This window comes from Calidris pugnax, unplaced genomic scaffold, assembly GCF_001431845.1.
Source record: "Calidris pugnax isolate Ruff unplaced genomic scaffold, ASM143184v1 scaffold69, whole genome shotgun sequence".
Taxonomy (NCBI): domain Eukaryota; kingdom Metazoa; phylum Chordata; class Aves; order Charadriiformes; family Scolopacidae; genus Calidris; species Calidris pugnax.
Genome location: NW_015090859.1, coordinates 1,315,980 through 1,341,576, shown reverse-complemented (window position 1 = coordinate 1,341,576; position 25,597 = coordinate 1,315,980). Strand labels below are relative to the sequence as shown.

The window sequence follows — 25,597 nt, the reverse complement described above, 5'->3', positions numbered from 1 at the left end:
AAGACGAGAGAAAAAAAGATGTTTTCAAGCAGCTTCAACAAGCTGAGCTTTGGTCTTGCTAAGTTGAACATGCCCTTACTCTTTTTGACTCAGGCAAGCGAACAAGGGGTGAGGATCATGTTGGCAGGCTGTGAGAGAGGGTTCCCAAAAAGCAGAGACGGGAAGAGCATGGGACTGCTGTAGTTCCTTTTGTATTCCTGTAACTGGCCACCTTCCTCTGCCCAGGGACAGGACCTGCCACCCAGCCCCGACCATCCCAGGAACCGGGCTGCTGGGAATGAGCTAGGCTGTGATCCAGAGAAGTGCCAGGATGCTCCCTCTTGGGAAAGCAGAGTTTCAAAGCAGGACATCCAGCTGTGTGCACCAACACAAATCACGGGACCGCATGCAAAGAACGACCGGGAGCCCACCCGGCTTTCCTGAGCCACCACAGCTTCTGCAGGGAGCTAGGCTGGGCTTCTGCTAAGCCTTTTGGCAGCAAAGCAAAAATCCAGCTGTTGCTCTTCTTTTCCGTAGCGTCCAGATGCAGAGCTGGCCCTCCTTCCCTTCCAGCCAGGAATGGGAGAACGGCCGGGGAAAAATATTCCAGCCCTTGGGCAGCTCTTCACTTCCCATAGGCAAACATGCTCTTTACCTCGCTGCTATCTTAAGCAAATATTTCCCCAGGAATGTTGTCAGCCCTCTAGTCTGATGCCATTAATTGATTTCCATTAAATCAGAAGGCTGCTTGTTTTCCAGACAAAGGGTTGTCCACCCATTAGCCCCTCAAACCTCTGTCGTCGCTGATGAAATACAACGTGGAGCAGCTCAGCACCTCTTCCAGCCGGGTACAGCTTGTGCAGCCCACATGGGTCTCGCAATAGAGACACAGGAAAACAGTGCAGGGTGCTTCTAGCTGGTTAATTAGTGTCTACAAGCAAATTCAGCCAGAAACGCAGTTTCAGCTGGTGATGGAGAAACAGGAAAAGGCAGATGTCAGCGGTTCGACCATACTCCAAAGCACTGAAAGACCGTATCTTGACTGCCAATTTGAGATAAATATCACGTTGCTGCTCTCTCACGTGGGGCTACGTTAGTTAGTGCCAGTCATATGGATGCAGGGGCCCGGCGTTTACGTTTCCCAGATAGAAAATGAAGGCCCCGGGCAGCAGCCTGTGTAATCAGCGCAGCCTTTGCACAGGTCAGGAGTGTGACGGGTCTGCTTGTGTGAAAAGGGCACATTTCAGGATTTGCACGTGCCCTTCTGCTCCGCTCGCCGGTCTGTCATGGGTCTTTTTCTGTCTCCATGACTCGCCGGCCCCTCCTCTGGCTCCCAGCATTTGAAGCTGAGCTCTTTGGCCAAACAGTCCTTGCTGAAATGTCAATACGCTACTGGGACACGCTGGCTTGCAGGGTTCATCATGGTTTCCAGGCAGCGTGTGGCTCTGTTCCTCTGCTTCCCGATACTGATTCCTCTTTCTCTGGATGCAGGTATGTCGTAGGATACGGCTGTCGTTCTGTTTACTGGCAAGGGGCCTCTCTCCTGTTACTCAGATGTAGTTCTCATTGCAAGTTTTGAGCACTGTTGCATGTTGTGCCTGTGAGATATTTCAAGGCTCTTGTTTGCTTTCAGTGATGGCATCCACAGGCTTATTTTGCTAATTAAGGAAAAGCCCCTCTAGACTGCTAACTGGATCTATTATCACGCTGCACAGATTTATTGTTATTTCATATTGAACTGTGGTATTTTCCAGAGCAAATACTCAATACTCTGTCATTCAGCTGATGGGAAACTAAGAGGTGAGGATCCAGCCTGTTCTGGCAGCAGTAGGTGGTGGTGAGGTGGTAGCTCTTCGGTGGCTCCAGTTCGTGTCTGAAAATCAGCTCCCAAATTAATAAGGAAGCCCCAGTGCTTTCAGATTCCCAGTTGGGCACTGACTGTATCTCCTGCATTGCAGTGAACAAAGCGGGAAAAATATGTAGCAAAAAGTCAAAAGTGTTCCAATGTAAATAAGTGGAGAATGCCAGAATAAAAGCAGAGGATGTCCCCACTGGCACTGTCAGAGTTTGTGCCTATGCACTGATACATGTGTCATGTATCTGCAGTGTAAGGATAATTAAAAGCCTTTAAAGAAAGTCATATTAAATGCACACAGCCTAACTTTGAAACGTCAGCAGAAGGACCTAGCTGAAATTCCTACAATGGGCAAATGTTTATGAAGCACCTTGGGATAAATTCAGTGCACGACACACAATATTTTATTCCTCCGAGTCGCTTTGAAATATAGGGAAAATTACCACTATTTTGCATGGACTTCAGCAAATGATTAGACAAAGAAGTTTAGAGACATCTCACCAGACTGGAGTAAACCCTCTCAGGATTTATGTTTGTGTGCGTGTTGGTGAGGACATACACAAGTCTCATCCTTCAGTGATCACCTCAGGGCCGTTCCAGCAGATAGGAGGTAACTCCTGCTCTCTCAGGGGTCATGTAGTCAAGAACATCCAGAAGGAAAGGCAGGTGATATACATCAGCCTTAATTCCCAAATCTACCCACAATCCCAGCCTCTGAAATGTAAGTTGTTGTCATGAAGCTCCAGAATCCCCTACTGACATGAGGGGAAAAAAAATGCAGAATTAATTATTTCAAGACTTGTTCTGTGTACTACATGGAGCAAAAGTACACCGCAGCACTGGGACCCCTTGTTCATTATCCTGAGCTATACTGGGAGGGCATAGCTGTGCGATGTGCGTGTATCCTGAAGCTGAGGAGCAGGTCAGCGTGGTGACAGTGCCATCAGCTCTTTCGGTGTAGCCTTCTGTCAGCTGGAAGTTGATGTATCTCTATGATGTGAGCACTGCTCACATCTGCTATTGAACCTGCATACCCAATGTCCTTCCAAAGTGTGGCAGAGACACACAGGGAGAAGACCTTGTAGGCTTAGAAGACCCACAAGCCGTAGTCTGTGGTTCCAGCAGCAGCTAGCAGCCATCCACAGGTGACACTAGGAAACGCAAACAGCATTGTCCAGCCTTCCTATGTACTAACCATAGCCTTTTTTACAGAAGAAAACTAGAGGTAAATACATTAAAGCAGTGGTTTTAAAATCGTGGTCTACTAATGGTGGGTTAAGTCCCTTCTGCAGGTTCAAAGAGTGAAGGGGTGTGAGACAACATGTGACTGTAGGTAAAGGGGTGACTGTGGTCCACCTGTCACCACGTGATTTATTGTAGTCAGTAGAGGAAAATCAGGTGTTACCATGTACATCAGTGCAGGATAAAGCAACACATGCTTTTCAGCTGCTAGAATTGTGTATGGTGAGACCTACTTTATGACACGTGATGGTACCATAGAAGTTGCTGATGTACACCACTGGTGTAACACACCATCTTCTCTCAGCCACGGGGCTCTGTAATCCCACACTGCCAGTTTACCTTGGGGGGCGGGCCAGAGAAAGGAAGCTTTTCACATTTCTTTTCTACAGCGTCTCAGAAACGTCCCTGCCTGGGATGCAGAAAAGCTTTTGGGGGGAAATTATCCCCCCGTCCTCTCCATCTGGAGAGCCCAGCTGTACAACAAACAGAACGTGCCACTCTTTTTCAGTGTTTCTGAGGCAGGAGGAGGCAAGCAGCGTCTTGCAAAGGAGAAGACGAGCCAACAGCTTCTTCGAAGAGATAAAGCTGGGGTCACTAGAGCGAGAATGCATGGAGGAAAAGTGTTCCTTTGAGGAAGCAAGAGAGATTTACCGTGATGATGAAAGGACAGTAAGTAACACGGGGCTGGGTGAGCACTCACTGTCGGATGGACTCCCCCTACTCAAGGACTTTAAACTGTGAGAGCAAAAAAAAAGCACTTTGTGCCCTGCTGTTTGCATCTTTCTCTCATATCTATAGGAGGGAGAGGCAGCAGCAACGAGTTGCAGGAGGGCATTCTGCATGGGCCACCCCAAGCAATACTTATCTGAGAGGTGGTGGGAAAGTGGATGCTTTCTAAGTTTTCTTCCCAGCCCCCCCAGTAATTCCTGGCCTGACAATAACTTAAATTATTGTATTGTGCAACATCACAATCCCACCTCGACTGTACGGAGATTATTGATGGATAACCTATTTGTGTGTGTTACACAGTGCCCTTCTCTGTTGGTATGTGAAAATAATGTAGAATGTAGAAAATAATGTAGAATGTTTTATGGATATCAGCAGTCATAAATTATAAAGGCAAAAAGGGTATCACTGTGGCTGTGTGTAATCCATCCTGTGCTACAAGGGCTGCAGGACTTGACCTGAGTTCATTTTTCTTTAATTAAATCTCGCATCTTTTTCTTCCAGAAAGAGTTCTGGCACATCTATTCCGGTATGACCATTGGGAATGTTCCAGCAGCTGTGAAAATGCTCCCGCTGCTGCAGCTCTTCACGTGAGCCAGACTGACCCTGCATGTTTTTACAGACCCTAACCAGTGTGACTCCAACCCCTGTCAGAACGGCGGGAGCTGTGACGACCAGTTTCAGGATTACGTTTGCCGCTGTCCCGCCGAATATGAGGGCAAAAGCTGCGAAAAAGGTCAGCTCTGGCATAGCTTAACAAAATAAAAACACCGTTATTAACTCAAATGCAAGGTATTTGAGGGAAATAGTAGCAGTCGTTATCGTTCTGCATCATTCTGGCCGTGACAGCTACTGTTCACGCTGCCCGCGGTGTCACGTGATGGATCCAACCAGCTGGCAGTCAGGCACTGCAAGGCAGCAAGATAATTATTACCCTATGATGACTTTGTAAAAAAAAAACAAAAAAACAAAAACACTGCCTTTTGTGCACCACCTGGGAGAAAAGGAGAATATTACCCTATGATGACTTTGTAAAAAAAAATAACAAAAACTGCCTTTTGTGCACTAAAAAGAGAGAAATGGAGAGATTTTTTTTGTTCCTACCCAAGTGCTGAAGTCACTTTGCCTTAGAAGATCGGTGCTGTATGTGAATAGGGACTACGCTGCACATGTATCCTAGAAAGCCTGAGGGGACAGGTCCAGTGGTTAATGAAGTTTTTCCATTGATTTCAGTGGGCTCTGCATACCGAGTGTTGCACTTACACCCTCACGACACACCGAGCCCAAACAAGGACTACACACTGATTGAGTCTAATGGGGTAGTCTGAAAGAGCATCCTTCTGCCAAATGGCAAAAAAAAAAAAAATTATAATTTTTCAGTCATATATGATGGCGGTTACCACACAATTGCAACACCTCCAAACAACTCAGATACTGTATAAATGCAGACCAATTTAATTTTAGGTGCATGTTTCTAAGGCATAGACTTTTCCTCCCTAACCCCTGGAGACCCAGGTCTGCCTCGCTTTTGCCAAATGGAAGGTGTTTTTCGTGCAGTCGCTGCACATAAATCACAGAAATCCACTTTGCTGCCTTGCTTCCCTGACAACATTTCAAGCTGCAATCGACTCAGGTTAAGCACCAAAATCCACATTTGGAAACCTAAATGCTCTTTCTCTGGCTTTAGCGGTGGCCGACAAACTGAAGTGCATTTATGACAACGGTGGCTGTGAACAGTACTGCACCGACGAGCGGGGTGAAAAACGAGTGTGCTTCTGCGCGGACGATTACGCTTTAGGGAGTGACGGCGTGTCCTGCATCCCCCAAGGTAAGATGCTCCTGACCCAGTGCTAAGTCAAAACCAGCTCCGGAAGAGGAGTTTTCAACATGTTCACATCAGGAGGTGCGAGGTATAACCCTGAGCCAGCAGCTCCCCACCTCTTCTTCAAGGGCAGAGTCCAGAGCAGTAGGTTTGGGTTGGTGGTGGAAGTCGAGCAGCCCAGAAACACAACTGGGGAAGTGGGCACAGCGAGCAAGGAGCCTTTTGGACCCCCTCCTTCCTGGCCCCACAGGTGAAATATTTTGGGAAAATATTTTTGGAGCAGCATTGTTCTACTGTTGGTTCTCCAAGCTGAATTTGTGAGAATGGGTTTTATTAACATATTTATTTCAGCACAGGAGTCAAGAGAGAAAATCAGTTATTTTAAAATTTATTTTTTTTCCCATTTAGCAGAACCAATACACTTTTGGTATTCCTCTAGACACTACAGCTAGATATTTCTCTTACTCATCTAACACGGTAAATTTCAACTGGGAGTAGCATAGCACAAGTCAATTATTTTTCCAACACATAAGCTGGCACCTGACTCTATTGCAGATGCCTACTTCAATTACTTTATTAGAGGGGAAAAAGAGCCCCCTGGGGATGTGAAAATAACGGAGAGAGCTGCAGGGAGCATGCAAAGTAATTCTGAGGGGAAATGCCCCCCTGCACACACCTCAGTGGAGCACTCATGCAAAGAACTGATAATGACAACCTCGCTCCCAACAGCCGCAATTTCATTAGAAAACAATGTTTAGTTAACGTGCTTATCCCTTATTAGCAGATTCTGCAGTATCACATGATGGGGAAGCTGCTTTTGTTAAAAGCTGACAACAGTGAATTCAATATTCCCCGCTGGCTTTTCAGCGTCTCTTCCCCTGCGAGAAAGATGTATTGGTAGCTGCCTGCTTCTTGGGGACCAAAATATCCACAGCACTCACAGTGTGTTGGAAGGAGACAAAAACATGTAACTGCCAGTCCCTTCACCATCCTTCTGTCATCTCTCACCATGTCCCTTCCAAACACCCAAACTGTCCTTGCGTTAGAGGGTATGGGTTTGTGTTCGGTCTATGCCGACCTTCCACCAGCCAGTCCTGTTTCTCCATACCTTGCCTGTTCCTGTAAAGGCTCTAAGCTATCCTTGCGTCAGGTGAAGTAACCGGCACATTCAGGCTACTACAGATCCCTGGGGACATCAGATTCAGCTCGGCATAGACTGGCCCTAGCTCCCAAAGGCCTCATCCTCACAGCGTTATGGCAGAGTGACTGCTGGATGTAAGGGACGGTGTGTGTTCAGTTATCACACAGCCACATGCCACACAAAACCCCCCAAAGGTAGACCTTCTGCTTCTTGAAAGGAAAACTCTGTTGGGTGAAGGATGTACTGAAAACACCAAGGCTTCCTCTGCACTGCAGCTCAGTCTCAGGTTCAGTCCTCACGATTTGACCCTCTTATTGCCAACCTTCACGTGCTTGCTCAGGCTAAAAATGGACCTTACACTGAGATGCCCAGTCTGGAAGAACCAAGGATGCTCTGGACCCAAGCAAACTAAGCACAGTCTCCTGGGGGACATACCAGAAGACATAGCATCTGCTCTTAGAAGACCTTCAGTCCACCCAAACAAGCGATAGCAAGCCACACATCCCACACTTAAGCCTGTGTCATGCCATGGATGCTGTGCATTTAGTACCACTGAGCTAAAGACAGCAGGTTGCTGAAAATATGTAGACTACAAAGCTTGGCAGAGTCACTTCTACCTCATTGTGTTGACGTACAACTTAAGCAGGTATATTGTTTATAAACTCATGTGGTGGGTCAATATATGTCAATGATACGATATGGACCTGGGCTGAGCTCTTTCAATTACTTTTGAGAACCCATGCTCCCAGTTAGAAACCAGTTTTTCAGCTAACATACCTTCACTGAAGACCTTGCACATTTTGTTGTGAATTCAGTGCAATAAAATCATGCTTTCTGCCCTATGGATTTTTTTTTTCATTTTTTTGTTTTTCAGTGAAATACCCATGTGGAAAAATACCGGTGCTGGCAAAGAAAAATGCAACCGCACGGGGGAGAATAGTAGGTGGTTTAATCTGTCCTCCAGGTGAATGTCCATGGCAAGTGAGTCTTCAGAAATCTTTCATTGCCTTATGAAACCACTGTCTTAAATTCATTGTTTTGAATTTATTATGTTAAAAATCCGTAAGAAGTGCCAGGTCTGGATAACGAAATTCTGTGTTCATCCATAGCCAGCAGATCCACCTTTTTTTCAGTCATGCATCTTAGCTTTGTTCTGGAGTGCTGGCTTTCATAGGAGTGGAGTGGTAACACAACCTCCTCTGTCTCCTGACCCCTTAGTCTTCAACCTTACTGCCACCAAGAATTTTAGCTGCAGCTCGGAGGGATATGCTCTTGGTCATAATAGGCAGGGTCCATACTACAAGATGGAGAAAATGTCAATGGAAAGACTCCCCCCTCCCTAAATTCTCCAGACAGTCAGCATCATATTCTCAAATGGAGTTGCATAAAGTGGGATACTGAAGCAATATAAAACCTGATTACTGGGATTCAGGGCAAGCGCACATTTGATGTAAGACGTAAATTTGTTTTATGTTGCCAGGCCCTTATACTGCAAAATCAGCAAGAAACATGTGGTGGTACCCTGCTTTCTCCAGAGTGGGTAGTCACGGCAGCTCACTGTTTGGAGCATGTTCATCCTAAAGATCTTCGGGTGAGACTGGGTATGTATCTTTTCCTCCTCATGTTATCGAGCTGGGGCTGTGGTGGCAACTCCTCATCCTGACAAACCAGAGTAAAAGACAAAAAAGTGCAGGCTTTGGTAGAATAAGGGAATTGTTCTTAAGAACTAGAAACCCCCTATCTTCACAAACTTCTGAGGAATCAAGGAGCTGCCTGACATGACCTGCGATTAACAACTTTTCCAGGTGAACATGCAATAAATTATGATGAGAAAACCGAGCAAGAAAGTGGAGTTGCCAAGATAATCATTCATGAAAGATACATAAATGGACAAGTCAATAACGATATTGCCCTCCTGCGCCTGGAAACACCTGTGAATCTCACCGATTACGTGGTGCCGATATGTTTGCCTGAAAAACGGTTTGCAGTGCATGAACTGTCCTCCATCAAGTTCTCCACAGTGAGCGGATGGGGACGCCTACTAGATGGAGGTGCCACCTCTTCTGTTCTGATGAGAATTGATTTGCCACGTGTAAAGACACAAGAATGTGAAAAGGAGACCGATTTAAATATTACAGAGAATATGTTCTGTGCAGGAGACCTGATGGGCGTTAAAGACTCCTGTAAGGGAGACAGTGGTGGACCTCATGCTACAAAGTACAAGAACACTTGGTTTCTGACTGGGATTGTCAGCTGGGGAAAGGGCTGTGCTGTTAAAGGCAGCTATGGGGTTTACACGAGGGTATCCAAATACATCAACTGGTTGAAGCAGCAAATGGATTAACGATGGTGAACCAGAGCATTTCCAGATCATGTTGTTGCCCCTCAATCCTTCTGTGCCATTTTCCTATCAAAGCATTCCTTCCTTATTTTAGATATGTGATACATGTGATACCCACACCACTATTAATGATTTGAAATGAGCCTAATGCCTACTTGAATATATAAAATAACTTCCCTATCAGCATTGTTTGTAAATTTGCATGTCTTGTCAAGCGGGCACAGAATGGCCACAGCAAATTGGACAGAGTCCCTCTCGTTCTGCATCCATTTTCTACTAAAGGACAGAGCCAGATGCTGAGAGAAAGACTGTCAGCAACACATCAAGCTCCTTCCTCCAGCTACCCTTTCAGCTTCTGGTAATCAGTGATGTACAGACTTCCTGAGGCAGAAGTTGCATTAGGTTGAATAGTCAAGAATGACCCTGTTGTCCAAAAATGTGTGCAATCTCTTTTGAACACACTTATGTTTCTAGCTTTTGCAACTTCCTACGCCGCTGGGTCCTGTAATGTAATGATGCAATAGAAGAAATAGAAAAAGTGTTTCTTTTAGCTTATGTTAAAGTAGCTTTCTCCAGCAGTTGCAGTGGCAACAGGTACATTTGAGGGGGAGGAACTGTAGACAGTCTCCAGGAGAAGACAGCTGAGAAAAAGTTAATTCCACATTTACAAGTCTGCTATGAAAACTTGATTTTAGTCTTCTTACACCAAGCATTATTGCAGTAAGGCTATTAAGTGTAATATTTAACCCTACATTTATAAGTGGTGAAGAACACCATAGATGTAATCCAATCTTTGTTTTGGTACTATGCTTGATCAATATAGAAGAGGACAAATGAAAGGGAATATTTAATTTGTTGCCCAGTGTAATCTAAATTGTACTGTCTGTCCTGAGATCTAAAAACAGAATAAGATAAATGTCTGTCCATCTGCAAAACATTGGCCAAAGGTCATTCTCTAAAGTGTTAATGCGTAAATGGTAGGGCCTGAAGAGCTCTGAAAACACCATCAACACCATTAAAAAATGTACCTTCTAATCTAAGAATGAAAACAGTGAAAAGGTGAGGGAGATCATAGATAAAGGTGACCAGGAGATCAGAAAACAGTGTAAGTATCTTATGCAAAACTTAGACTTTGGGTTCATTCCAATTATTATGAATATCAGCTCAATCATAAAAGCTTTTCAGCAAGTAGGATGTTTACAATTGAGCATGCTTTATTATCAGGGGAAACCATGGACATTGTATGGTACATACACCATGCAATACTGAACATCCTATAACCTGCTTTACTGATACAGAAAAATGGTATACTCCTCATTTAAGAGGTGAACTGAATTAGGAAAAGCAGCAAATACCAGACACCTGAGAAAGAAGAGGTCTTACAGCATGAAAACATACCCCAGAGGTTCTTGTTACTCCTAGAAGGAAAGCATATGTGCTAGAATAGCAGAATACATTCCCAGGGAGGAAGGAGACTATGAGCAAATAAAACCTCATTTTCACTGAGACAAGGCACTCAGCATTGCAAAACAATCTTCCAGACCCCTCAAGTTAGAATAGTTTGGGGGTTTGCATCCTGGGCTGCATCAGAAGAACCATGGCAAGCAGGTCAAGGGAGGTGATTCTCTCCCTTCACTCTTGGGAGAGCCCACATGCAGTACTGTGTTGAACTCTGGGGCCCCCAACATAAGAAGAACATGGACCTGTTGGGGCAAGTCCAGAGGAGGGTCACTAAGATGATCAGAGGGCTGGAGCACCTCTCCTATGAGGACAGGCTGAGACTGTTAGGGTTTTTCAGCTTAGAGAAGAGAAGGGAAGGCTTCTGGGAGACCTTATAGTAGCCTTCCAGTACTTAAAGAGGACCTATAGGACAGATGGGGAGAGAAACTTTATCAGGGAGTGTAACGATAGGACGAGGGGTAACGGTTTTAAACTGAAAGAGTTTCTTAGGTGAGATATTAGGAAGAAATTTGTCACTGTGAGGGTGGTGGGGCACTGGAAGAGGTTGCTCAGAGAAGTTGTGGATGTCCCATCCCTGGAAGTGTTCAAGGCCAGGCTGGATGGGGCTTTGAGCAACCTGGTCTAGTGGGAGGTGGCAGGGGGGTTGGAACTACATGATTGTTGAAGTCCTTTCCAGCTCTAACCATTCTGTGATTCTATGATTTTCCATGCTCCATAGGATGATTTCTTCCCTGTAAAAGTCCTGTGTAAATAACGGCATTTATGAACAAATCATCATTTTTGCAGAAACAGGGTAAAATGCCAAAAGAAAACAACCAGTACTAATGACTGCACGGAGTGATTTTTTTCAAAACAAAGCTGGCTTTTAGGTATATTTTCAATGTAACTGCCTGCTTAAACAAGCCAAGAAGATGAAGGCAACCCAGCAGCAGGCTCTGGAAGCACCAAAGCCGTGGCCTCCACAAGCACGCAGAGACTTCAACGGGCATAACTGAGGGAAACCCCTCCAAAAAAAAAAGGGGGAGATGGCAGCCAGCTCCTGGCAGGCCAAGGCCGCTGGGCTGCGGGTGTGGAAAGCGGGGAAACCAGCAGGTGATGGCGTTGGGATGGGGGAGAGATGGGTGGGAGCTGCCGAGGGTGGTGTGGGTTTTGGGGGGTGGCAGCCTCCTGGCTTTGCCCCAGCTCGGGGCAGCGCCGGGCTGGGGCTTTGCTTCTGGAAAGTGATGGATGGCTTCCCTTCCTCCGCAAACAAGAGACGGGCATAACTGAGGGAAACCCCTCCAAAAGAAAAAGGGGGGGATGGCTGCAGGCTCCTGGCAGGCCAAGGCCGCTGGGCAGCGGGTGTGGAAAGCGGGGAGCCAGCAGGTGATGGCGTTGGGATGTGGGAGAGACGGGTGGGAGCTGCCGAGGGCGGTTTCTGCAGAGCAATGGGTGATTTTGAACCCTTTTCCCACCCTCCCCCTTAGATGCTTGGCTTTGAAGTATTTCAAAGCGCAGTTGCTGAGAGCACAGCCCAATTGCACGTGTCTCTAAAGTGGGTCCCAATAAGAGTCAGCAAAAAAAAAAAAAAAAAAAAAAAAAAAAAAAAAGCCGGCTTCCTTGGGGGAAAAAAAAAAAAGAAAAGAAAAGAAATAAGAGGAGGCTCATCATCCTCCTCCTCCTCCTCCCCTCCCCTGCTCCTTGGGCTGAGACATCCCGCGGCGGCTTCCCCCTTTCGCCGGTGCTTCCGCCGTATCTGGGCAGGGTGAAGCAACGCCGCTCCGGTCTCTCCCCGCCCGAGGGGGGGTGAAGGAATTCGGATCCCGTCCGTCCCGTCCCGTCCGGTCGGCGGCCCGTCAGCAGCGGGGGGTTCCGCGCCACCATGGCCGGCCGCCTCCTCCTCCTCCTCCTCATCTGCGCGGCGCTGGCGGGCGAGCTGCGGGCTGAAGGCGGCAGTAAGGCGGCACCGTTGTGTATTTTTTTGGGGGGGTGAGGGTCCCCCTCCTCACAGACTTTTTTTTGGGGGGGGGAGAAGGCGTGAGGCGGTGGCGGGTCGCCGCGGCGGGCCGGGGTGTCGCACCCCGCGGTGGGTGAGGGGGGGGCGGGAGCGGGGGCACCCCAAGGCTCGCCTTCCCCGGGGGCTCCGTCTATCAAAGCGGCCGAGGGTTTGTCTTCACCTGTGCCCCCCCACCCCCAGCGCATCCCGGTTTGGGGGCAGGGAGCTGCCAGGGGGCACCTGGAGGTGTCCGAGCCCTGGAGGTGCCATGTCCCGCTGCGGGTCCCCACGACCTTTCCCAGGGTGCTCTCCCTTCCCTGTATCCCCGTCCTCGTCCCCTTGGAAAACCAGACTGCCGGCCCTCCCTGCTATTTGCACTGGGAGGACAACTGGCCTCACAGCCTGAGGTGCTCACACCTCTGTGAGGGGGAGACTGGACAAGGCTCGGTTGGGTGCACTTGACCGTGGAGGGGCTGTGGAGGGGCAACACGTCCTGCCATCCTCTGTTTGTGCTGCCCGGGTCAACACCAAAGTCCAGAGCAGCGCCCGCAAGTGACTTCTCCAAAGTCATTAACTCTTCCTTCAGTGAGTCAGCCCGCTTGGGCTTTGAATTGAGGTCCTCTGCACCCTTTCTGGAACATCCTACTTCAGTTGACCAATGCCTGTTTCTCCTTGAGGACCCCGGAGAGGAAAGCATGAAGGAAAGCTTGGGAAAGAGAACCACCAGCCTTAGAAGACTGATGGGCCAGTTCAAGCTTACAAAAACATCCTCTTGGCCGGGTGATGTGGAGGCAAAGGAATATAGAGGCGATAACCCCACCGGCTGCGTCCTGTCACTTTCCTGTCCCTGCAGAGAGGGATTTAAGGGCAAATAAGACAGTGGGTGAATGAACTAACAGTTGTTGAGCTACAAGTTACAAGCACTTCTGTAAGCCTTCCTTGCAAGGGGCCTTTCAGAATAAGCAGGGCTCCAAAGTGCTTGTGGGCTCAGTGGGATTGATTAATATAAATATCACTGGCAGAATTTGGCTCCCTTTTGCTGATCCACCCGTTTCAGTGAAAGCAGAGTAAGTCCCCTCTGTGTTTGTTTAGAGGATATTAAGGTTTATGATTACTAATCATCAAGTTTGTTCATAGCTCAATTGAGCTGCACGAAGAATGTGCCAGAAGGTACGTGCAAGCTGCCCACTGAGCGTGAGCCATTGGCCTTCAGGTCCCATCTGCAGCACTGTCTTCTACATTCCAGTCTGTGACAGGAAAGTTTATCTTCCCTTTAAATTCCAGGTGTTCAAAACAGAATTAAATGCCAGCTGCCAGACCCTGCAAACTTTAGTCCTAGAGTGTATGTTTTTCACAGGATAACTGGCATTTTATTTAATCTTGTGTTGTTCCTGTCTTTCCTATCTGGGAATGTGTGCACATGTCACTGCAGAGTAACACTATTGTTCATGCAGCCAAGTGGCTGAGCTGAGTTTAATGCCTCTGATCCTTCTGTTTAAATCAACACGTACCTGCATCTTGACCTTGAAGAGAGAAGGTCGCACGCCTCCGTCACACCAAGCTTTTAAAAAATAAAGCAACCCAGCAAACTGAGCTCAGGCTGTACTTTCCTGCTAACGCTGATGTTCATTTACTTCTGTTTTTTGTTAGATCTTAGAACGCAGCTGCCTTGGCTTCTACCTGCACACGTATCAGTAAGGCTGGATGGGGCTTTGAGCAACTTGGTCTAGTGGGAGGTGTCCCTGCCCATGGCAGGGGGTTTGGAACAAGATCTTTAAGGTCCCTTCCAACCCAAACCATTCTATGGTTCTAGGATTCTATGATTACTACAGGAATTTGGAAAGTCTTGTTAAGAGGGAAGGAAGACCCCAGGGCAGTGCAATGGGATTTGGGGTGGTGAAAGGCAGTGGGTCTCATACATGGGCTGGACCATGAAACATCTTTTCCCATCTGTCAATAGATAAGTTACTGCATCTTGAGTTTGTGTGTCATTTAGTTTCTGCACCACAAGTACCTGGAGTAGGTGGTGGTGTTGCCTGGTTGTCAGCTTTAAAACCAAACCAAGGAAAGCAGTATCCCTGGCCTTCAGGGAAAGTCATTCTGATTACGATGGGAGTCTTCAGCAGGAGCAACAGAAACATAATCCTGCAGCAGTAGGAGAAAAATTTTGGCGCCTACAGTTTGTCCTGGAGTCACTGATTCTCAGAGTGCTCTGAGAGATCCTGAGATATATCAGCCTGTGTGAGGACTGACCTCACAGGTAACGCTGCTTTATGGGTAGAGTGGTGAGAGGGAGTCTCTTTTGGTTTTGTTTCCACATTACTTATTTCTAATGACTCTTCACCACCACCAAATGTTACCTGCCACCTGTATCATTTTCTCTGTTGTCTAGTATTCATCAAGAAAGAAAATGCTGACAAGTTCTTGCAAAGATCAAAACGCGCTAACTCCTTTTTTGAGGAAATGAAGCAAGGGAATATTGAAAGAGAATGCAATGAGGAGCGCTGCTCAAAAGAAGAAGCAAGAGAAGCCTTTGAAGACCAGGAGAAAACTGTAAGGATGAACTAATATGAAACATAGATCTATATATTTCAGGTTTATGAAATAGTATTAAGGTCTGGGCATCAGAACATACAAGTTGCTTTCAGTCGTTTAACACAAAGAATAAATAGTGGTTTTGGCTGTGGTTGGAATTGCTAAGACATATACATACAATGACAGTCTTAATGTAGCTCTTGCAAGGCCAGCCCATGTTAAAGCCTCCATTCTTTCACCTGTTCTGATCTGTTTAATTGCCATTGTGAGACATTTGACCTTTAAATGATTTGATACTACCCATGTTAGAAATCATGTTCACCATGTCTGGGTTGGCATAGCTGAGTGTCATGACTATGTCCAATAGTTCCTAGGTAGAGAATCCATGGGAAGGTTGAGAAGGCAAATGCTGATATGGAACTTCAGGGGAGAATTTTGCTGAACTTATTTCAAGCAGCTTTGCAGTGCTTATCATGTTGTGGCTCTCTTTTTCCCTGTCTGAATTGACAGAATGTGTACTGTGGGCAGCTGTTACGTGCCTTAATGTTAAATTGCCCACATGGAGTTAAGTTTGTACGTGTAACTCTTGTGTCACCTTCCTTACCCTGATGAATTTTGTATGCGTGACTACTGGGTCACCTTCCCTACCCTGACGGCTGCTTACCTTTAGACAGAAATGTGATCTGTTCCCAAGCTCAAGGGAGAGTTGAACATCTGGAGCAATTGGGGTCAGTAGAAAAGGTGATGTTTGAAAACTTGAAGTGACTGGGTGGTGGAGGGGAATTGGGAACATCAGCTGTAGCTATGTGGCAGTTAAGAACCGCCCTGAAACTGGAGTTAAGGCCAGATTCATTTCACTTTAGCATTACACGATGGCCAGAACAAGGGTGCCAGAGCACTGGAACAAGCTACCCAGAGAGATTGTGGAGTCTCCTTCTCTGGGCAACCTTCTGTAGATGAACCTGCTCTGTCAGGGGGGTTGGAATAAATGATTTCTAGAGATCCCCTCCGATCCCTACCATCCTGTGGCTTTGATTCTTGGAGTGGCCCTGAGATGACCTGGGTGGGGAGTCATGGGTGCATTGCCAGGGTACTTCAGAGCATAAAGGTTGGCTGATCTATAGCAGAACCAGCACAGCCTGTTCTGCCTGGTGGTCAGAAGTCATTAAAAAGGACTGTCTTGGACAGACAGCATACCTAAAGTCCTCAGTGCAGAGGGGAAGAAGCACACAAATTGGACAACATATTTTAAAATCTCAGGATTTCTGAGGTCCTCATTGATGAGCGTACAGGGGGGGATGGAGACTGAGAATTTGGCATTACACGAATGTAAGAAAATTCCATCAAAACTGATGGAAGGATACAGTCATGCAAAAAATCAAATTCCTTATGCTGAGTGAGTCCCATTGGGAAATTTCTAAGGGGTTTTAGATATTTCTGAAAAATGCACGAGACTTGTTTCTGTAGAGCTGGGCACCATAGATGGATCATATGGTTTTAATTTCTTAAATGGTAATAGCAGGCTGCAAGGCACAGTATGTGCCTGTAACTTAAATATTTGTTTAAACAATTGTTAGCTGGAAGTATCCTCTGTGTGAAAGCTCTAGTATTCTTCTGAAGAATTCAGTAATTCTCATCTAACTCTTTTTGTCTCCTTTTATTCCCCTTTTCCCACACCTACCTGTAGGAGGAATTCTGGAACGTCTATGTTGGTAAGAAACACTCTGTGTTTGTTTAGAGAATTAAGCTTCCTTATTGCAGCGCTAAAAAGGATGCACCTCTTAAGTAACCGCTTCCTGCTCCCTTGCTTCCTCTCCTTTCACCATGGGACACCCTCACTTTGTGTTTCCTTTGAAGGAGGAATCTGATTTCCTGCCTTGCTGTTGCTTGAACCCAGTCACCTCATTCAAAGGCAAGGTTCAGCTGCCTCCAGTTGCTGGGATGGCCCTTTGCATGCAAAGGACAGTGAGAAGCAGAAACTTAGCATGTGACTCTGATGGTCAGTTGTCCTCCAGAAGGGCAGCCCTGGATGGAGGCATTTAAGATGCAAAGAGTGATAGATAAGGATAGCCCTTAGATGCTGTGGCCAACACAAAGTTATTAAAGTGTCGCTTGCCAGTTTGGCATCACCTTCCATGCCACAATGTTGTTGATTCCTGTATTATAGAGCATTTTGTGGGATGTGTTTTCTACAGAACATGAAGATACGCCAGTAGCTTAGCAGATAGTACCCATCAGTCTCTTCTGTTTTTTTCTAAAAGTCTGAGTTGTATTTATTAGGGTTCCATTGTTCATAATTACTATGCAGGGACATATTTTTAATGTGTTAGTGTTTGGTAATGTGTTCTCCTTGAAAGTATGTGTCCAGCTTGCGTGGTAGGAGTACCTCAAAAATGTTGATCAAAGACAGCTCAGCTTTGTCTTTTGGAGTCTGCAGAAAATTGAAGACAGTTGCCACGAAGAAGATGCAGACTTTCACAATCCTCTTTGTGGGGGATGAACTCTGCAACCTACAGGCTGAAATGTCAAGCAAAGCCTCTGTCAGTGTTTCAGCGAACAGGAGTGGAAAATTTCAAACCATTTTCTCATGAGAATACGAGCAGCAGAACATGAGTGCCAATGCTCTCAGCGGAAATGCCAATTCCATACATTTTAAACCCCAGTCCAGGAATGCTTTATTGGTGTTCACAAGTATTGAAAACCACAGCTACGCTCAGCCTTGTTGCTAGAACAATTCATTCTTGCTTCTTTTTTTAGTAAGGGATTTTGCCATGCTCTTGTGCAATATTGATATAAAACTCATTACCACAGTGGCAACTACAGTATAGGGAAAACCAAGTATGGTTTCTAACAGTAGGATGCTATTTAGCTAAGGCCACTAGAGAATGGAGTGCTCTGGGGCTGCAGAGGAGGCAGAAACCAGGGGCTGTACTGCAGGCGTTGAGTCTGTCTGTCTTTCGGTAAATGGTGGTCTCACCTTCCCTCTCTTGAGGATGGACATTGGTCTTCAGTGCCTCTGTGGCAGACCACAAAGACAAAGCATTTGGGGTGGTGGTTTTGTCCAGTGTGGGGACAGAAGGGACGTTGAGGTGTGGGGGTAGTGACAGATAAAGCTGCAGCAGATGAGGTCACAGGCCAGAGCCACCATGCAGGTGGTGAGCTGGATCCTTAGGATGAGCAGCTTCTTGCATCTTGCCTCCTCTGTGGGCACTACCCTTCTTCCAGCTGCTCCAAACAGGAGCAGAACAGGTGGCAAAATACAAAAATTTGAAGACCATGTATCTCAAGCAAGGAATTATTATTTAGCAAGTGCCACTTCTCTGGATATCCTGCTTTTCTCATCAAACAATGCAGAAGAGCCCAGCAAGGTCATGCAGTGGGGGAATGCACTTGTTACAGCAGGTCACGGGATGGGTGGGACCATGACAGCGAGCATCAGGGCAGGGGATACCTTTGTGGGGGTGGGAGAAAGGGCTGCTACGTGGAACGTGTCTCCAAATGCAGTGCAGCCTCACTGTCCTACCTGTAGCTGAGTTTGTGCTGTACGTACGTGTGGCTGGGGCCCTGGAGTCAGGTTCAGCCAGTTGTGCCCAGGTCATGGAAAGGAAGGCAGGCTGCAGAACTACCTTTCAAATGTGGGAGATGCCAGCGTAGATGTGGGGAGCGTGAGGTAAGAGCTAATTTTTTGAAGCTCAAGCTCCTATCTCAATGGGTATAGCAGGACAATTTTGGTACTGTAAGCAGCACAAAACAGGAGTTGGGCTTGCACACACGGATTTAACCAGGCTTTTAAAGCATTTTTGTTTGTTTAATCTTCTGATTAATGTGCTGTCTGTTTTGTTGTCTGTTTCTTTAAATGAACTGCCCTGCAGGCAAAAGACACGCACAAGGGATGAGATGACCTTTAAGCAAATAAAAGTTGAGTTTTCATTGTTGTGTGGAAACTGTAGGGAATTGCAAGAGGCCAAAAGGTTAATATCTTCACACAGCAGTTGCAACGTGGAGGTGTCCTGTCTGCTTTTACAGCCTTCACTGTAAATGATGTGTATACTCTGACGATGAAGTATTACTTTATCTTCCTACAAGAAAAGGCTTCCATATGTGCTGTCATACAGTAGCCACCAAAAACAAGTTGCAAAACAGGATGTGTATATGAATCATTGGTGATTGCATTTATACTCCTTGTTCCATCTGGAATGTGGCAACTCAGAGGACGTACGTTTTAAAAGGAAAGATGAAAGATTGCTTATTAAAGTAATGCTCTTTCAGAGTTCACTGAAAAATTCTTGTGCTCTTCCAATAATTGGGTTTTTTGTTTGTTTTTGTAGATGGGAACCAGTGCAGCTCAAATCCTTGTCACTATGGTGGACAATGTAAAGATGGAATTGGTTCCTACACTTGCTCATGCTTGGATGGTTATCAAGGCAAGAACTGTGAATTTGGTAGGTTTCTGCTTTAGAGAACTATGGCAGTGAATTTTCCCAGGGAACTGAAACATAGCGAGTTAACGCTTTTTTAACAGGCATTATTTGCCTCTTGGGAAAATACATAGAATAGGATGGCAGTCAACAGTGAGTTGGAGGACAGTGCCAGAAACACAAAGCCCTGGTAGCTCTACAGCTGGGTGGTGTTAGAATCATTTGGGTTAGGGACATCTTCAACTAGTTCAGGTTGCTCAGAGCCCCACCCAACGGTGAATGCTCCAAAGTTACACTTACTCTAAAGAAAGCACACTTAATTATGATAGTGCCTCTTCATGTGAGCTTGAATCCCCAAAACGTGATGATAAGACTAAGAAGCATATGATTCCTATAACTGATATCAAAGAGCCTTTGCCCCAAGTACAGAAGTACAGCCTCCCTTCTTAGCTCACAGCAGTGGAGAACCAAAGAAAGCAGATTTCAGTAGACAATGCAGACTTTTTCAGCCTTACAAGGAATCATTTTTTGTGTGTAAATCCTTCCTGAGTCTCATCTCTGTGACATACAGCTACTACCCTAATGATGTCATTTACTGTGAGGGTGGCGAGGCACTGGAACAGGTTGCCCAGAGAAGCTGGGAATGCCCCATCCCTGGAGGTGTTCAAGACTGGGCTGGATGGGGCTTTGAGCAACCTGGTCTGGTAGGAGGTGTCCTTGTCCATGACAGGGAGCTAGGAACTAGATAACCTTTAAGGTCTAACCATCCTATGATTCTATGATTCAAGCATGTATCAGTAGTCCAAAAGTAAGAGTGGTGACCCCAGAGTAAGAGATGTGGAACTGAAGTTCAGACGTGGGACTGAGGGGAGTGATGAGAAGTTGAGATTTTCTAAGGCAGGAGGGAGGAATTGTGCGAGGATTTCCCCATATCTGGACTTCACTCTTAGTGTTTTATCCATTATTCCACTGTCATTTTGTCTCTGCTTTTCTAAGGTCACTGTGATGTGGCCTCTGGGCCCACTTGGGCTTAGCAAGCATGTTTCATGCAGTGGATGTGACTGCTTTTTAAGGCATAAGCTAATGTTAGCCAGTCATGTTGTTACTAAGATGTGCTTCAGGTGTTTTACAGATGGAGATACAGGTCCTGTTTAAAGAGTGCAGTTTAATTTGGTGAACTTCGACATCTGTGAAGTCAGTGTTTATTTACAGTTTTTCTCCAAACTTACCTCTTTTGTAGTCATACCAAAGTACTGCAAAATAAACAATGGTGACTGTGAGCAGTTCTGCAGCATCAAAAAAGGTGCACAGAAGGATGTTTTGTGTTCCTGTGCAAAAGGATATGTTCTAGCAGAGGATGGCAAACGCTGTGTTTCAGCAGGTACGAAGTCATGTAATAAACTAATAGCAATGGTGGTGAGGGCTGCTTCGCACTTCAAGAATGTCTTTTGAACCATCAGTGTTCTGCATGACATAGATTTAACACTGAGGCCACCTGATTTGTATTTCCAAAGCCTTCCATGTGTGAGGTGATGTGATGGACTTATCAAAATCTAGCTGATTTGGAACGCTTTGCAAGGTGCCTCTCTCAGAATTACCTGAGTAAACTCTGCTGTTGACGGGGGAAAAGTGATTGCTATACCTCATTTACATAAGCCTACCCTCCATCTAAAACAGCAGCTCCCAAAAACTTTTCTACTTTAGATTTCAGTTAACCTGTGGGGAGGAATAAGTCAACCATATACTCATTATACCAGTTTTTATATCCTTTATAACTCATAATAAATTGCTGTCATGGGCCATATTATTCCTAAAATAAAATACTTCACTCAGTCTCCTAGTTAAGATGGTTTTAGTAAGAATGAGTACATTAATACAGGAATGTAAACAATTAAAGATGATATTTTAAATTTTAAATACCTTGAAAACACTGTCCAGAGACTAACCTATGGACAAGTTTGAGGACTCTCTCGTCTTCTTCTTTTGTTGCATCTGCCAAGGTTTTGCTAGTGTTTTGAAAACAGACCAGCTGCATTAACGGATTTATAGTAAGATGGTGTCGTCAAGGAGTTTCCTTGTTTGTATCCGTCTCTAAGTCTCTAAGTTAACATTCAGATGCTTTCATCAAGGAGTTTCCTTGTTTGTGTCCGTCTCTAAGTCTCTAAGTTAACATTCTTGTCTTACAGTAAAGTATCCTTGTGGAAAAGTTGTTGTGAAAAGGAAAAAAAGGTCAACAATTTTACCTGCTGATAATGGTAATGTCACTAATGATCAAGATGGCCCTCCCACAAATGGTAATGTCACTAGTGATCAAGATGGCCCTCCCACAAATGAAACAAGTTTGGAGGAGGACATTTTTACTACCACAGAAAGCCCAACCATCCTTCCTGGCCGTGAAACAAGTAGTAAGACTCCGTATGTCGATACCAGGATAGTAGGTGGTAATGACTGTCGTCCTGGCGAATGTCCATGGCAGGTAAGTCTGATGTTTGTGCTCTGCACGTAAGCAGAACGTGTTTCTGAGGGAAAGTGGGCAACTGTCCATTTAATGTGGTTACCTTCTGAATGCTACCCATGTAGTATGCTGTATTGCGTGAACCCAGGCACTCAGATGTGCTATTCTGCAAAGTGCAGCCTTAAAATGTCAAAGTGAAAAGCTTTGTGCAATTTTTGATGGTGTTGCTTAACCTGTCACAGGAGAGGGCTTTTGGGTCATGGTGGCCCATGAGCGTTGGCTTTGCAGGTTGTAGTCCAGTTGTCCGTCCGTTTAGGTAGTACACCTGAGAGCATGTCAGATAAAGCACGCATTTGCTTCACAAGTACAGTTTCATATCTAAGTTTTTCTCTTGATTTTGGACTAGCCAAAATGAGTTTCTGTATTCAGGACACTAAGGGGGAGGAGGTCAAGTGGGAACACAACATGGATAGGAGTCTTTGGGGTGGTAAGTCCAAGGAATGAGGTGATTTGGGGGTGCACATTCCTTGCTCAGTCAGTCAGTGTCTTGTTTCTGAAAGACATTACTGAGCCCTGTGAGTGAGGTGACATGGAAGCCAAACATCTTTATCACCTAGAGACAATTGAGACTCTGTAGCAGTATGTGCCAATCTATAGCATACACATGTGTATGCAATATTAGGAGACACCCACAGAGTAGTACATGCAGTAGTAATAAGCATATATGTAGAGTGTTGAGAAATCAATTACTTATTTATAGCTCATTGAAGTTAAACTGCTCTTCTTGATTCTTCACTTTCCTTCTTTTTCTTTTGCAGGCTGTTCTGTTAAATGAGGAAGGGGAAGAGTTTTGCGGTGCAACTATTGTGAGTGATTATTTCATACTTACTGCAGCTCATTGTATCAACCAATCTAAAGAAATCAAAGTTGTTGTAGGTAAGCGGTTATTTATTTTACTTCTGTGATGTTTGAGCATGTGTTGCAGACTAATTCTCTGTGCTTTAAATCTAGTGTGAGATGTACTCATAATATTTGTTTGTTATGGTTTGTTACTTCTTTTTGTTTTGCTTTCCTTTTTATAATTTATTGTTATTGTGGGAATCCTGCTTTGTAACAACAGGGACAAATGATGTGGGAGGTGATAATGGTGCATCCCTTTCTTCTTTGCTGGCTAGTTGGAAGTGATTAAGAACAAATGTTCTAGAGGTGTTGGCTAGCATGGTGTTCATCAGAGTGGTGCTTCTTCAGAAAGCTTGTCATTCCTGGCACGTCTGAAGCATACAGATGTGTTTCTGCAGGAACACTCAGGAGAGCCACGACACATTGACTAGGGGAAAAAGAAACGGACTCAAATTATGAGTGCTTCACTACTCAGGCATAATACTAGATCAACAGAACTTTATATTTGCACTGTTTTTGTCTTGATGCATACTAGTTTCTCTTCCCTGATACAAGCCAGGCTCAAGCTCCTGTAAGAGCTTCCACCCGAAGCTGTATCAGTTTAACTGAATCGGTTCATGCCTTTCTGTAAACTGGTACAAAAATATCCATAAACAAAAGCTCAGAACTGAAACTGGTCCAGGTGCTGCTAATAATAATAAATGTTGCAATACATTTTTACAGTTCACCTGTATGGTATAAAGGCTTGGGCAAAGTGTTAGGAATGGGTATACTACTCTCCTCCTATATCAAGGTTGTTCTTAATTTCTTATACTACCTCCATATTAACAACCCTTTTAATAATCTTCTACAGGTGAAGTGGACAGAGAAGAGAAAGAAAAGTCTGAAACGATGCATACCGTGGACAAAATACTTGTTCACTCTAAATACATTGCTGAGACTTACGATAACGACATAGCCTTAATAAAGCTGAAGGAACCTATCACATTTTCCGAGTACGTTGTCGCAGCATGCCTCCCTGAAGCAGACTTTGCTAATGAAGTTCTGATGAACCAAAGATCTGGGATGGTTAGTGGCTTCGGGCGAGAATTTGAAGGTGGACGACTATCCAAAAAACTGAAAGTTCTTGAAGTCCCCTATGTTGATAGGAACACTTGCAAGCAATCCACTAACTTTGCAATAACAGAAAACATGTTCTGTGCTGGTTATGAAACAGAGCAAAAAGATGCTTGTCAAGGAGACAGTGGAGGTCCCCATGTAACCAGATATAAGGATACTTATTTTGTTACTGGAATTGTTAGCTGGGGAGAAGGATGTGCAAGGAAAGGGAAATATGGTGTCTATACCAAACTGTCCAGGTTCTTACGCTGGGTAAAAGCAGTCATGAGACAAAAGTTTTAGTGGTATGGCTCTTGATCCTTCTCTTAGCTAACAAGGTGCAGCTTCTCTAATGGAAACTTTCTTCTTTTTTTTTAGCCACCTCTGCTAAACTTGTTTTTTGTTTTATTTCTGGCTTTAAGCAAGTATCTGCGGTCTGCTGGTGGTGTTTTGAATTTGCACAGTGAGGGGCTTTCCCCAAACAAAATGGCTGCTCAGTGGGGTCTTCTGTTTGCTTGTTTGGTTATTTTTTTATTGCCATTTTGGTTCCTCTCTGTTTGCCCAAGTGCTTCCGCCAGAGGCTCCTGGAGATAATACGAGCCTGCACTAATCATGATGAAAGGGGGAAGGACAGGACTTCAGTTAATCCTCCTATTGCAGCCAAATGGCTCGGTAGGGAGTTTGTTATTACCAGAGCTCTTCAGCTTCTACCTGCAGGTGTATTTAGAAGATTAAGGGAGCCGGGAAGCTTGCTTGGTAAAGATGGGACACAAGTAAGTATTCAACATGTGATGCTAGATACTCCACAAAATTGCCTGCTTAGGTCACAGCAACTAATTAAAATGGGATTTTGCTTTATATGGGTTGTACTTCACTTTAGTTTAACTTGAACACTTCTGTTCTGCTCATCAGAAAAAAAAAATGTGCATGTCCACTGTCTTCTGTATCACATTCTGGATTGTATATGGCTGAGGATCAGAAAGTTCCTCACGTGTACTTATTCCAGATGTTTCTTATGTAAGGTGCAATATTGATGTACACCAGCATTTGAAATAAAATTTTATTTCTTTTTCGTTCTATAATTTTTATTTATCTATTCCTTCTAGTCAGTTTACAAATATATGAAGACAAAATCTCGTTTGAGAGTGAAGAAAGAGTGGATGTCACTAAACAAATGTGCGTGACAAGTTTCACCCGCCTTATGTCAAGGCTGATGAGGAGGTAGAGAATGGAGGCAGGTAATTAAAATTGACTTTCTCTGGCCTAGATGTTCATAAATGGCAAGCTAGATGCCAATATACTAATTTTCATGGAAAGAGGCAAACTCAACCAATTATTTCCCACACATAGTCTGTTCAGGTACTATGATCTGATCTGTGCTGTAAGGTTTCCAGGCAGAAGCTCCACATTCAGATGGTTTTTTTGTATGCGGAGTAGTGTTCCTCCATATATTATTCTTTAAACCTTTTCAGCTTCAGTCCTAGTTGCAGAAATCATGGCAAAATTTACAATGGAAGGGACAGACAAATGTGATCTGGCCCAACTCCATGCTCAAAGCATGTCTAACATGAAAGTTAGAGTATGTTGTTTTGAAAAACTTCAGAAGCAGAGATTTTTTTTCTACCTTCCAGGAACCTGTTCCTGTGCTT

At 45.0% G+C, this 25,597-nt stretch overlaps 2 protein-coding genes across 2 annotated transcripts; both read left to right on the top strand.

Annotated features, from left to right (window-relative positions):
- The first annotated feature begins 304 nt into the window (after window positions 1-304).
- On the top strand, window positions 305-10,041 carry F7 (coagulation factor VII (serum prothrombin conversion accelerator)). The gene is made up of 8 exons (XM_014944076.1): window positions 305-1,470; window positions 3,585-3,745; window positions 4,307-4,331; window positions 4,425-4,538; window positions 5,490-5,630; window positions 7,640-7,746; window positions 8,246-8,366; window positions 8,571-10,041. The coding sequence occupies exons 1-8, from the start codon at window positions 1,401-1,403 to the stop codon at window positions 9,107-9,109; spliced, it is 1,278 nt and encodes a 425-aa protein (XP_014799562.1). The 5' UTR covers window positions 305-1,400; the 3' UTR covers window positions 9,110-10,041.
- Window positions 10,042-12,245: 2,204 nt separating this feature from the next.
- F10 (coagulation factor X) lies at window positions 12,246-25,030 on the top strand. Its single transcript, XM_014944241.1, has 8 exons — window positions 12,246-12,501; window positions 14,935-15,095; window positions 16,765-16,789; window positions 19,406-19,519; window positions 20,736-20,876; window positions 21,682-21,971; window positions 22,769-22,886; window positions 23,704-25,030. The coding sequence occupies exons 1-8, from the start codon at window positions 12,429-12,431 to the stop codon at window positions 24,249-24,251; spliced, it is 1,470 nt and encodes a 489-aa protein (XP_014799727.1). The 5' UTR covers window positions 12,246-12,428; the 3' UTR covers window positions 24,252-25,030.
- The last annotated feature ends 567 nt before the right edge of the window (window positions 25,031-25,597 follow it).

Coding starts and splice junctions, on each gene's coding strand:
- F7 (XM_014944076.1), top strand. CDS start 1,401: ATGGTTTCCAGGCAGCGTGTGGCTCTGTTCCTCTGCTTCCCGATACTG. Junction 1,471..3,584: donor TCCTCTTTCTCTGGATGCAG/GTATGTCGTAGG, acceptor ACTCTTTTTCAG/TGTTTCTGAGGCAGGAGGAG. Junction 7,747..8,245: donor CAGGTGAATGTCCATGGCAA/GTGAGTCTTCAG, acceptor TTATGTTGCCAG/GCCCTTATACTGCAAAATCA.
- F10 (XM_014944241.1), top strand. CDS start 12,429: ATGGCCGGCCGCCTCCTCCTCCTCCTCCTCATCTGCGCGGCGCTGGCG. Junction 15,096..16,764: donor TTGAAGACCAGGAGAAAACT/GTAAGGATGAAC, acceptor ACCTACCTGTAG/GAGGAATTCTGGAACGTCTA. Junction 21,972..22,768: donor CTGGCGAATGTCCATGGCAG/GTAAGTCTGATG, acceptor TTTCTTTTGCAG/GCTGTTCTGTTAAATGAGGA.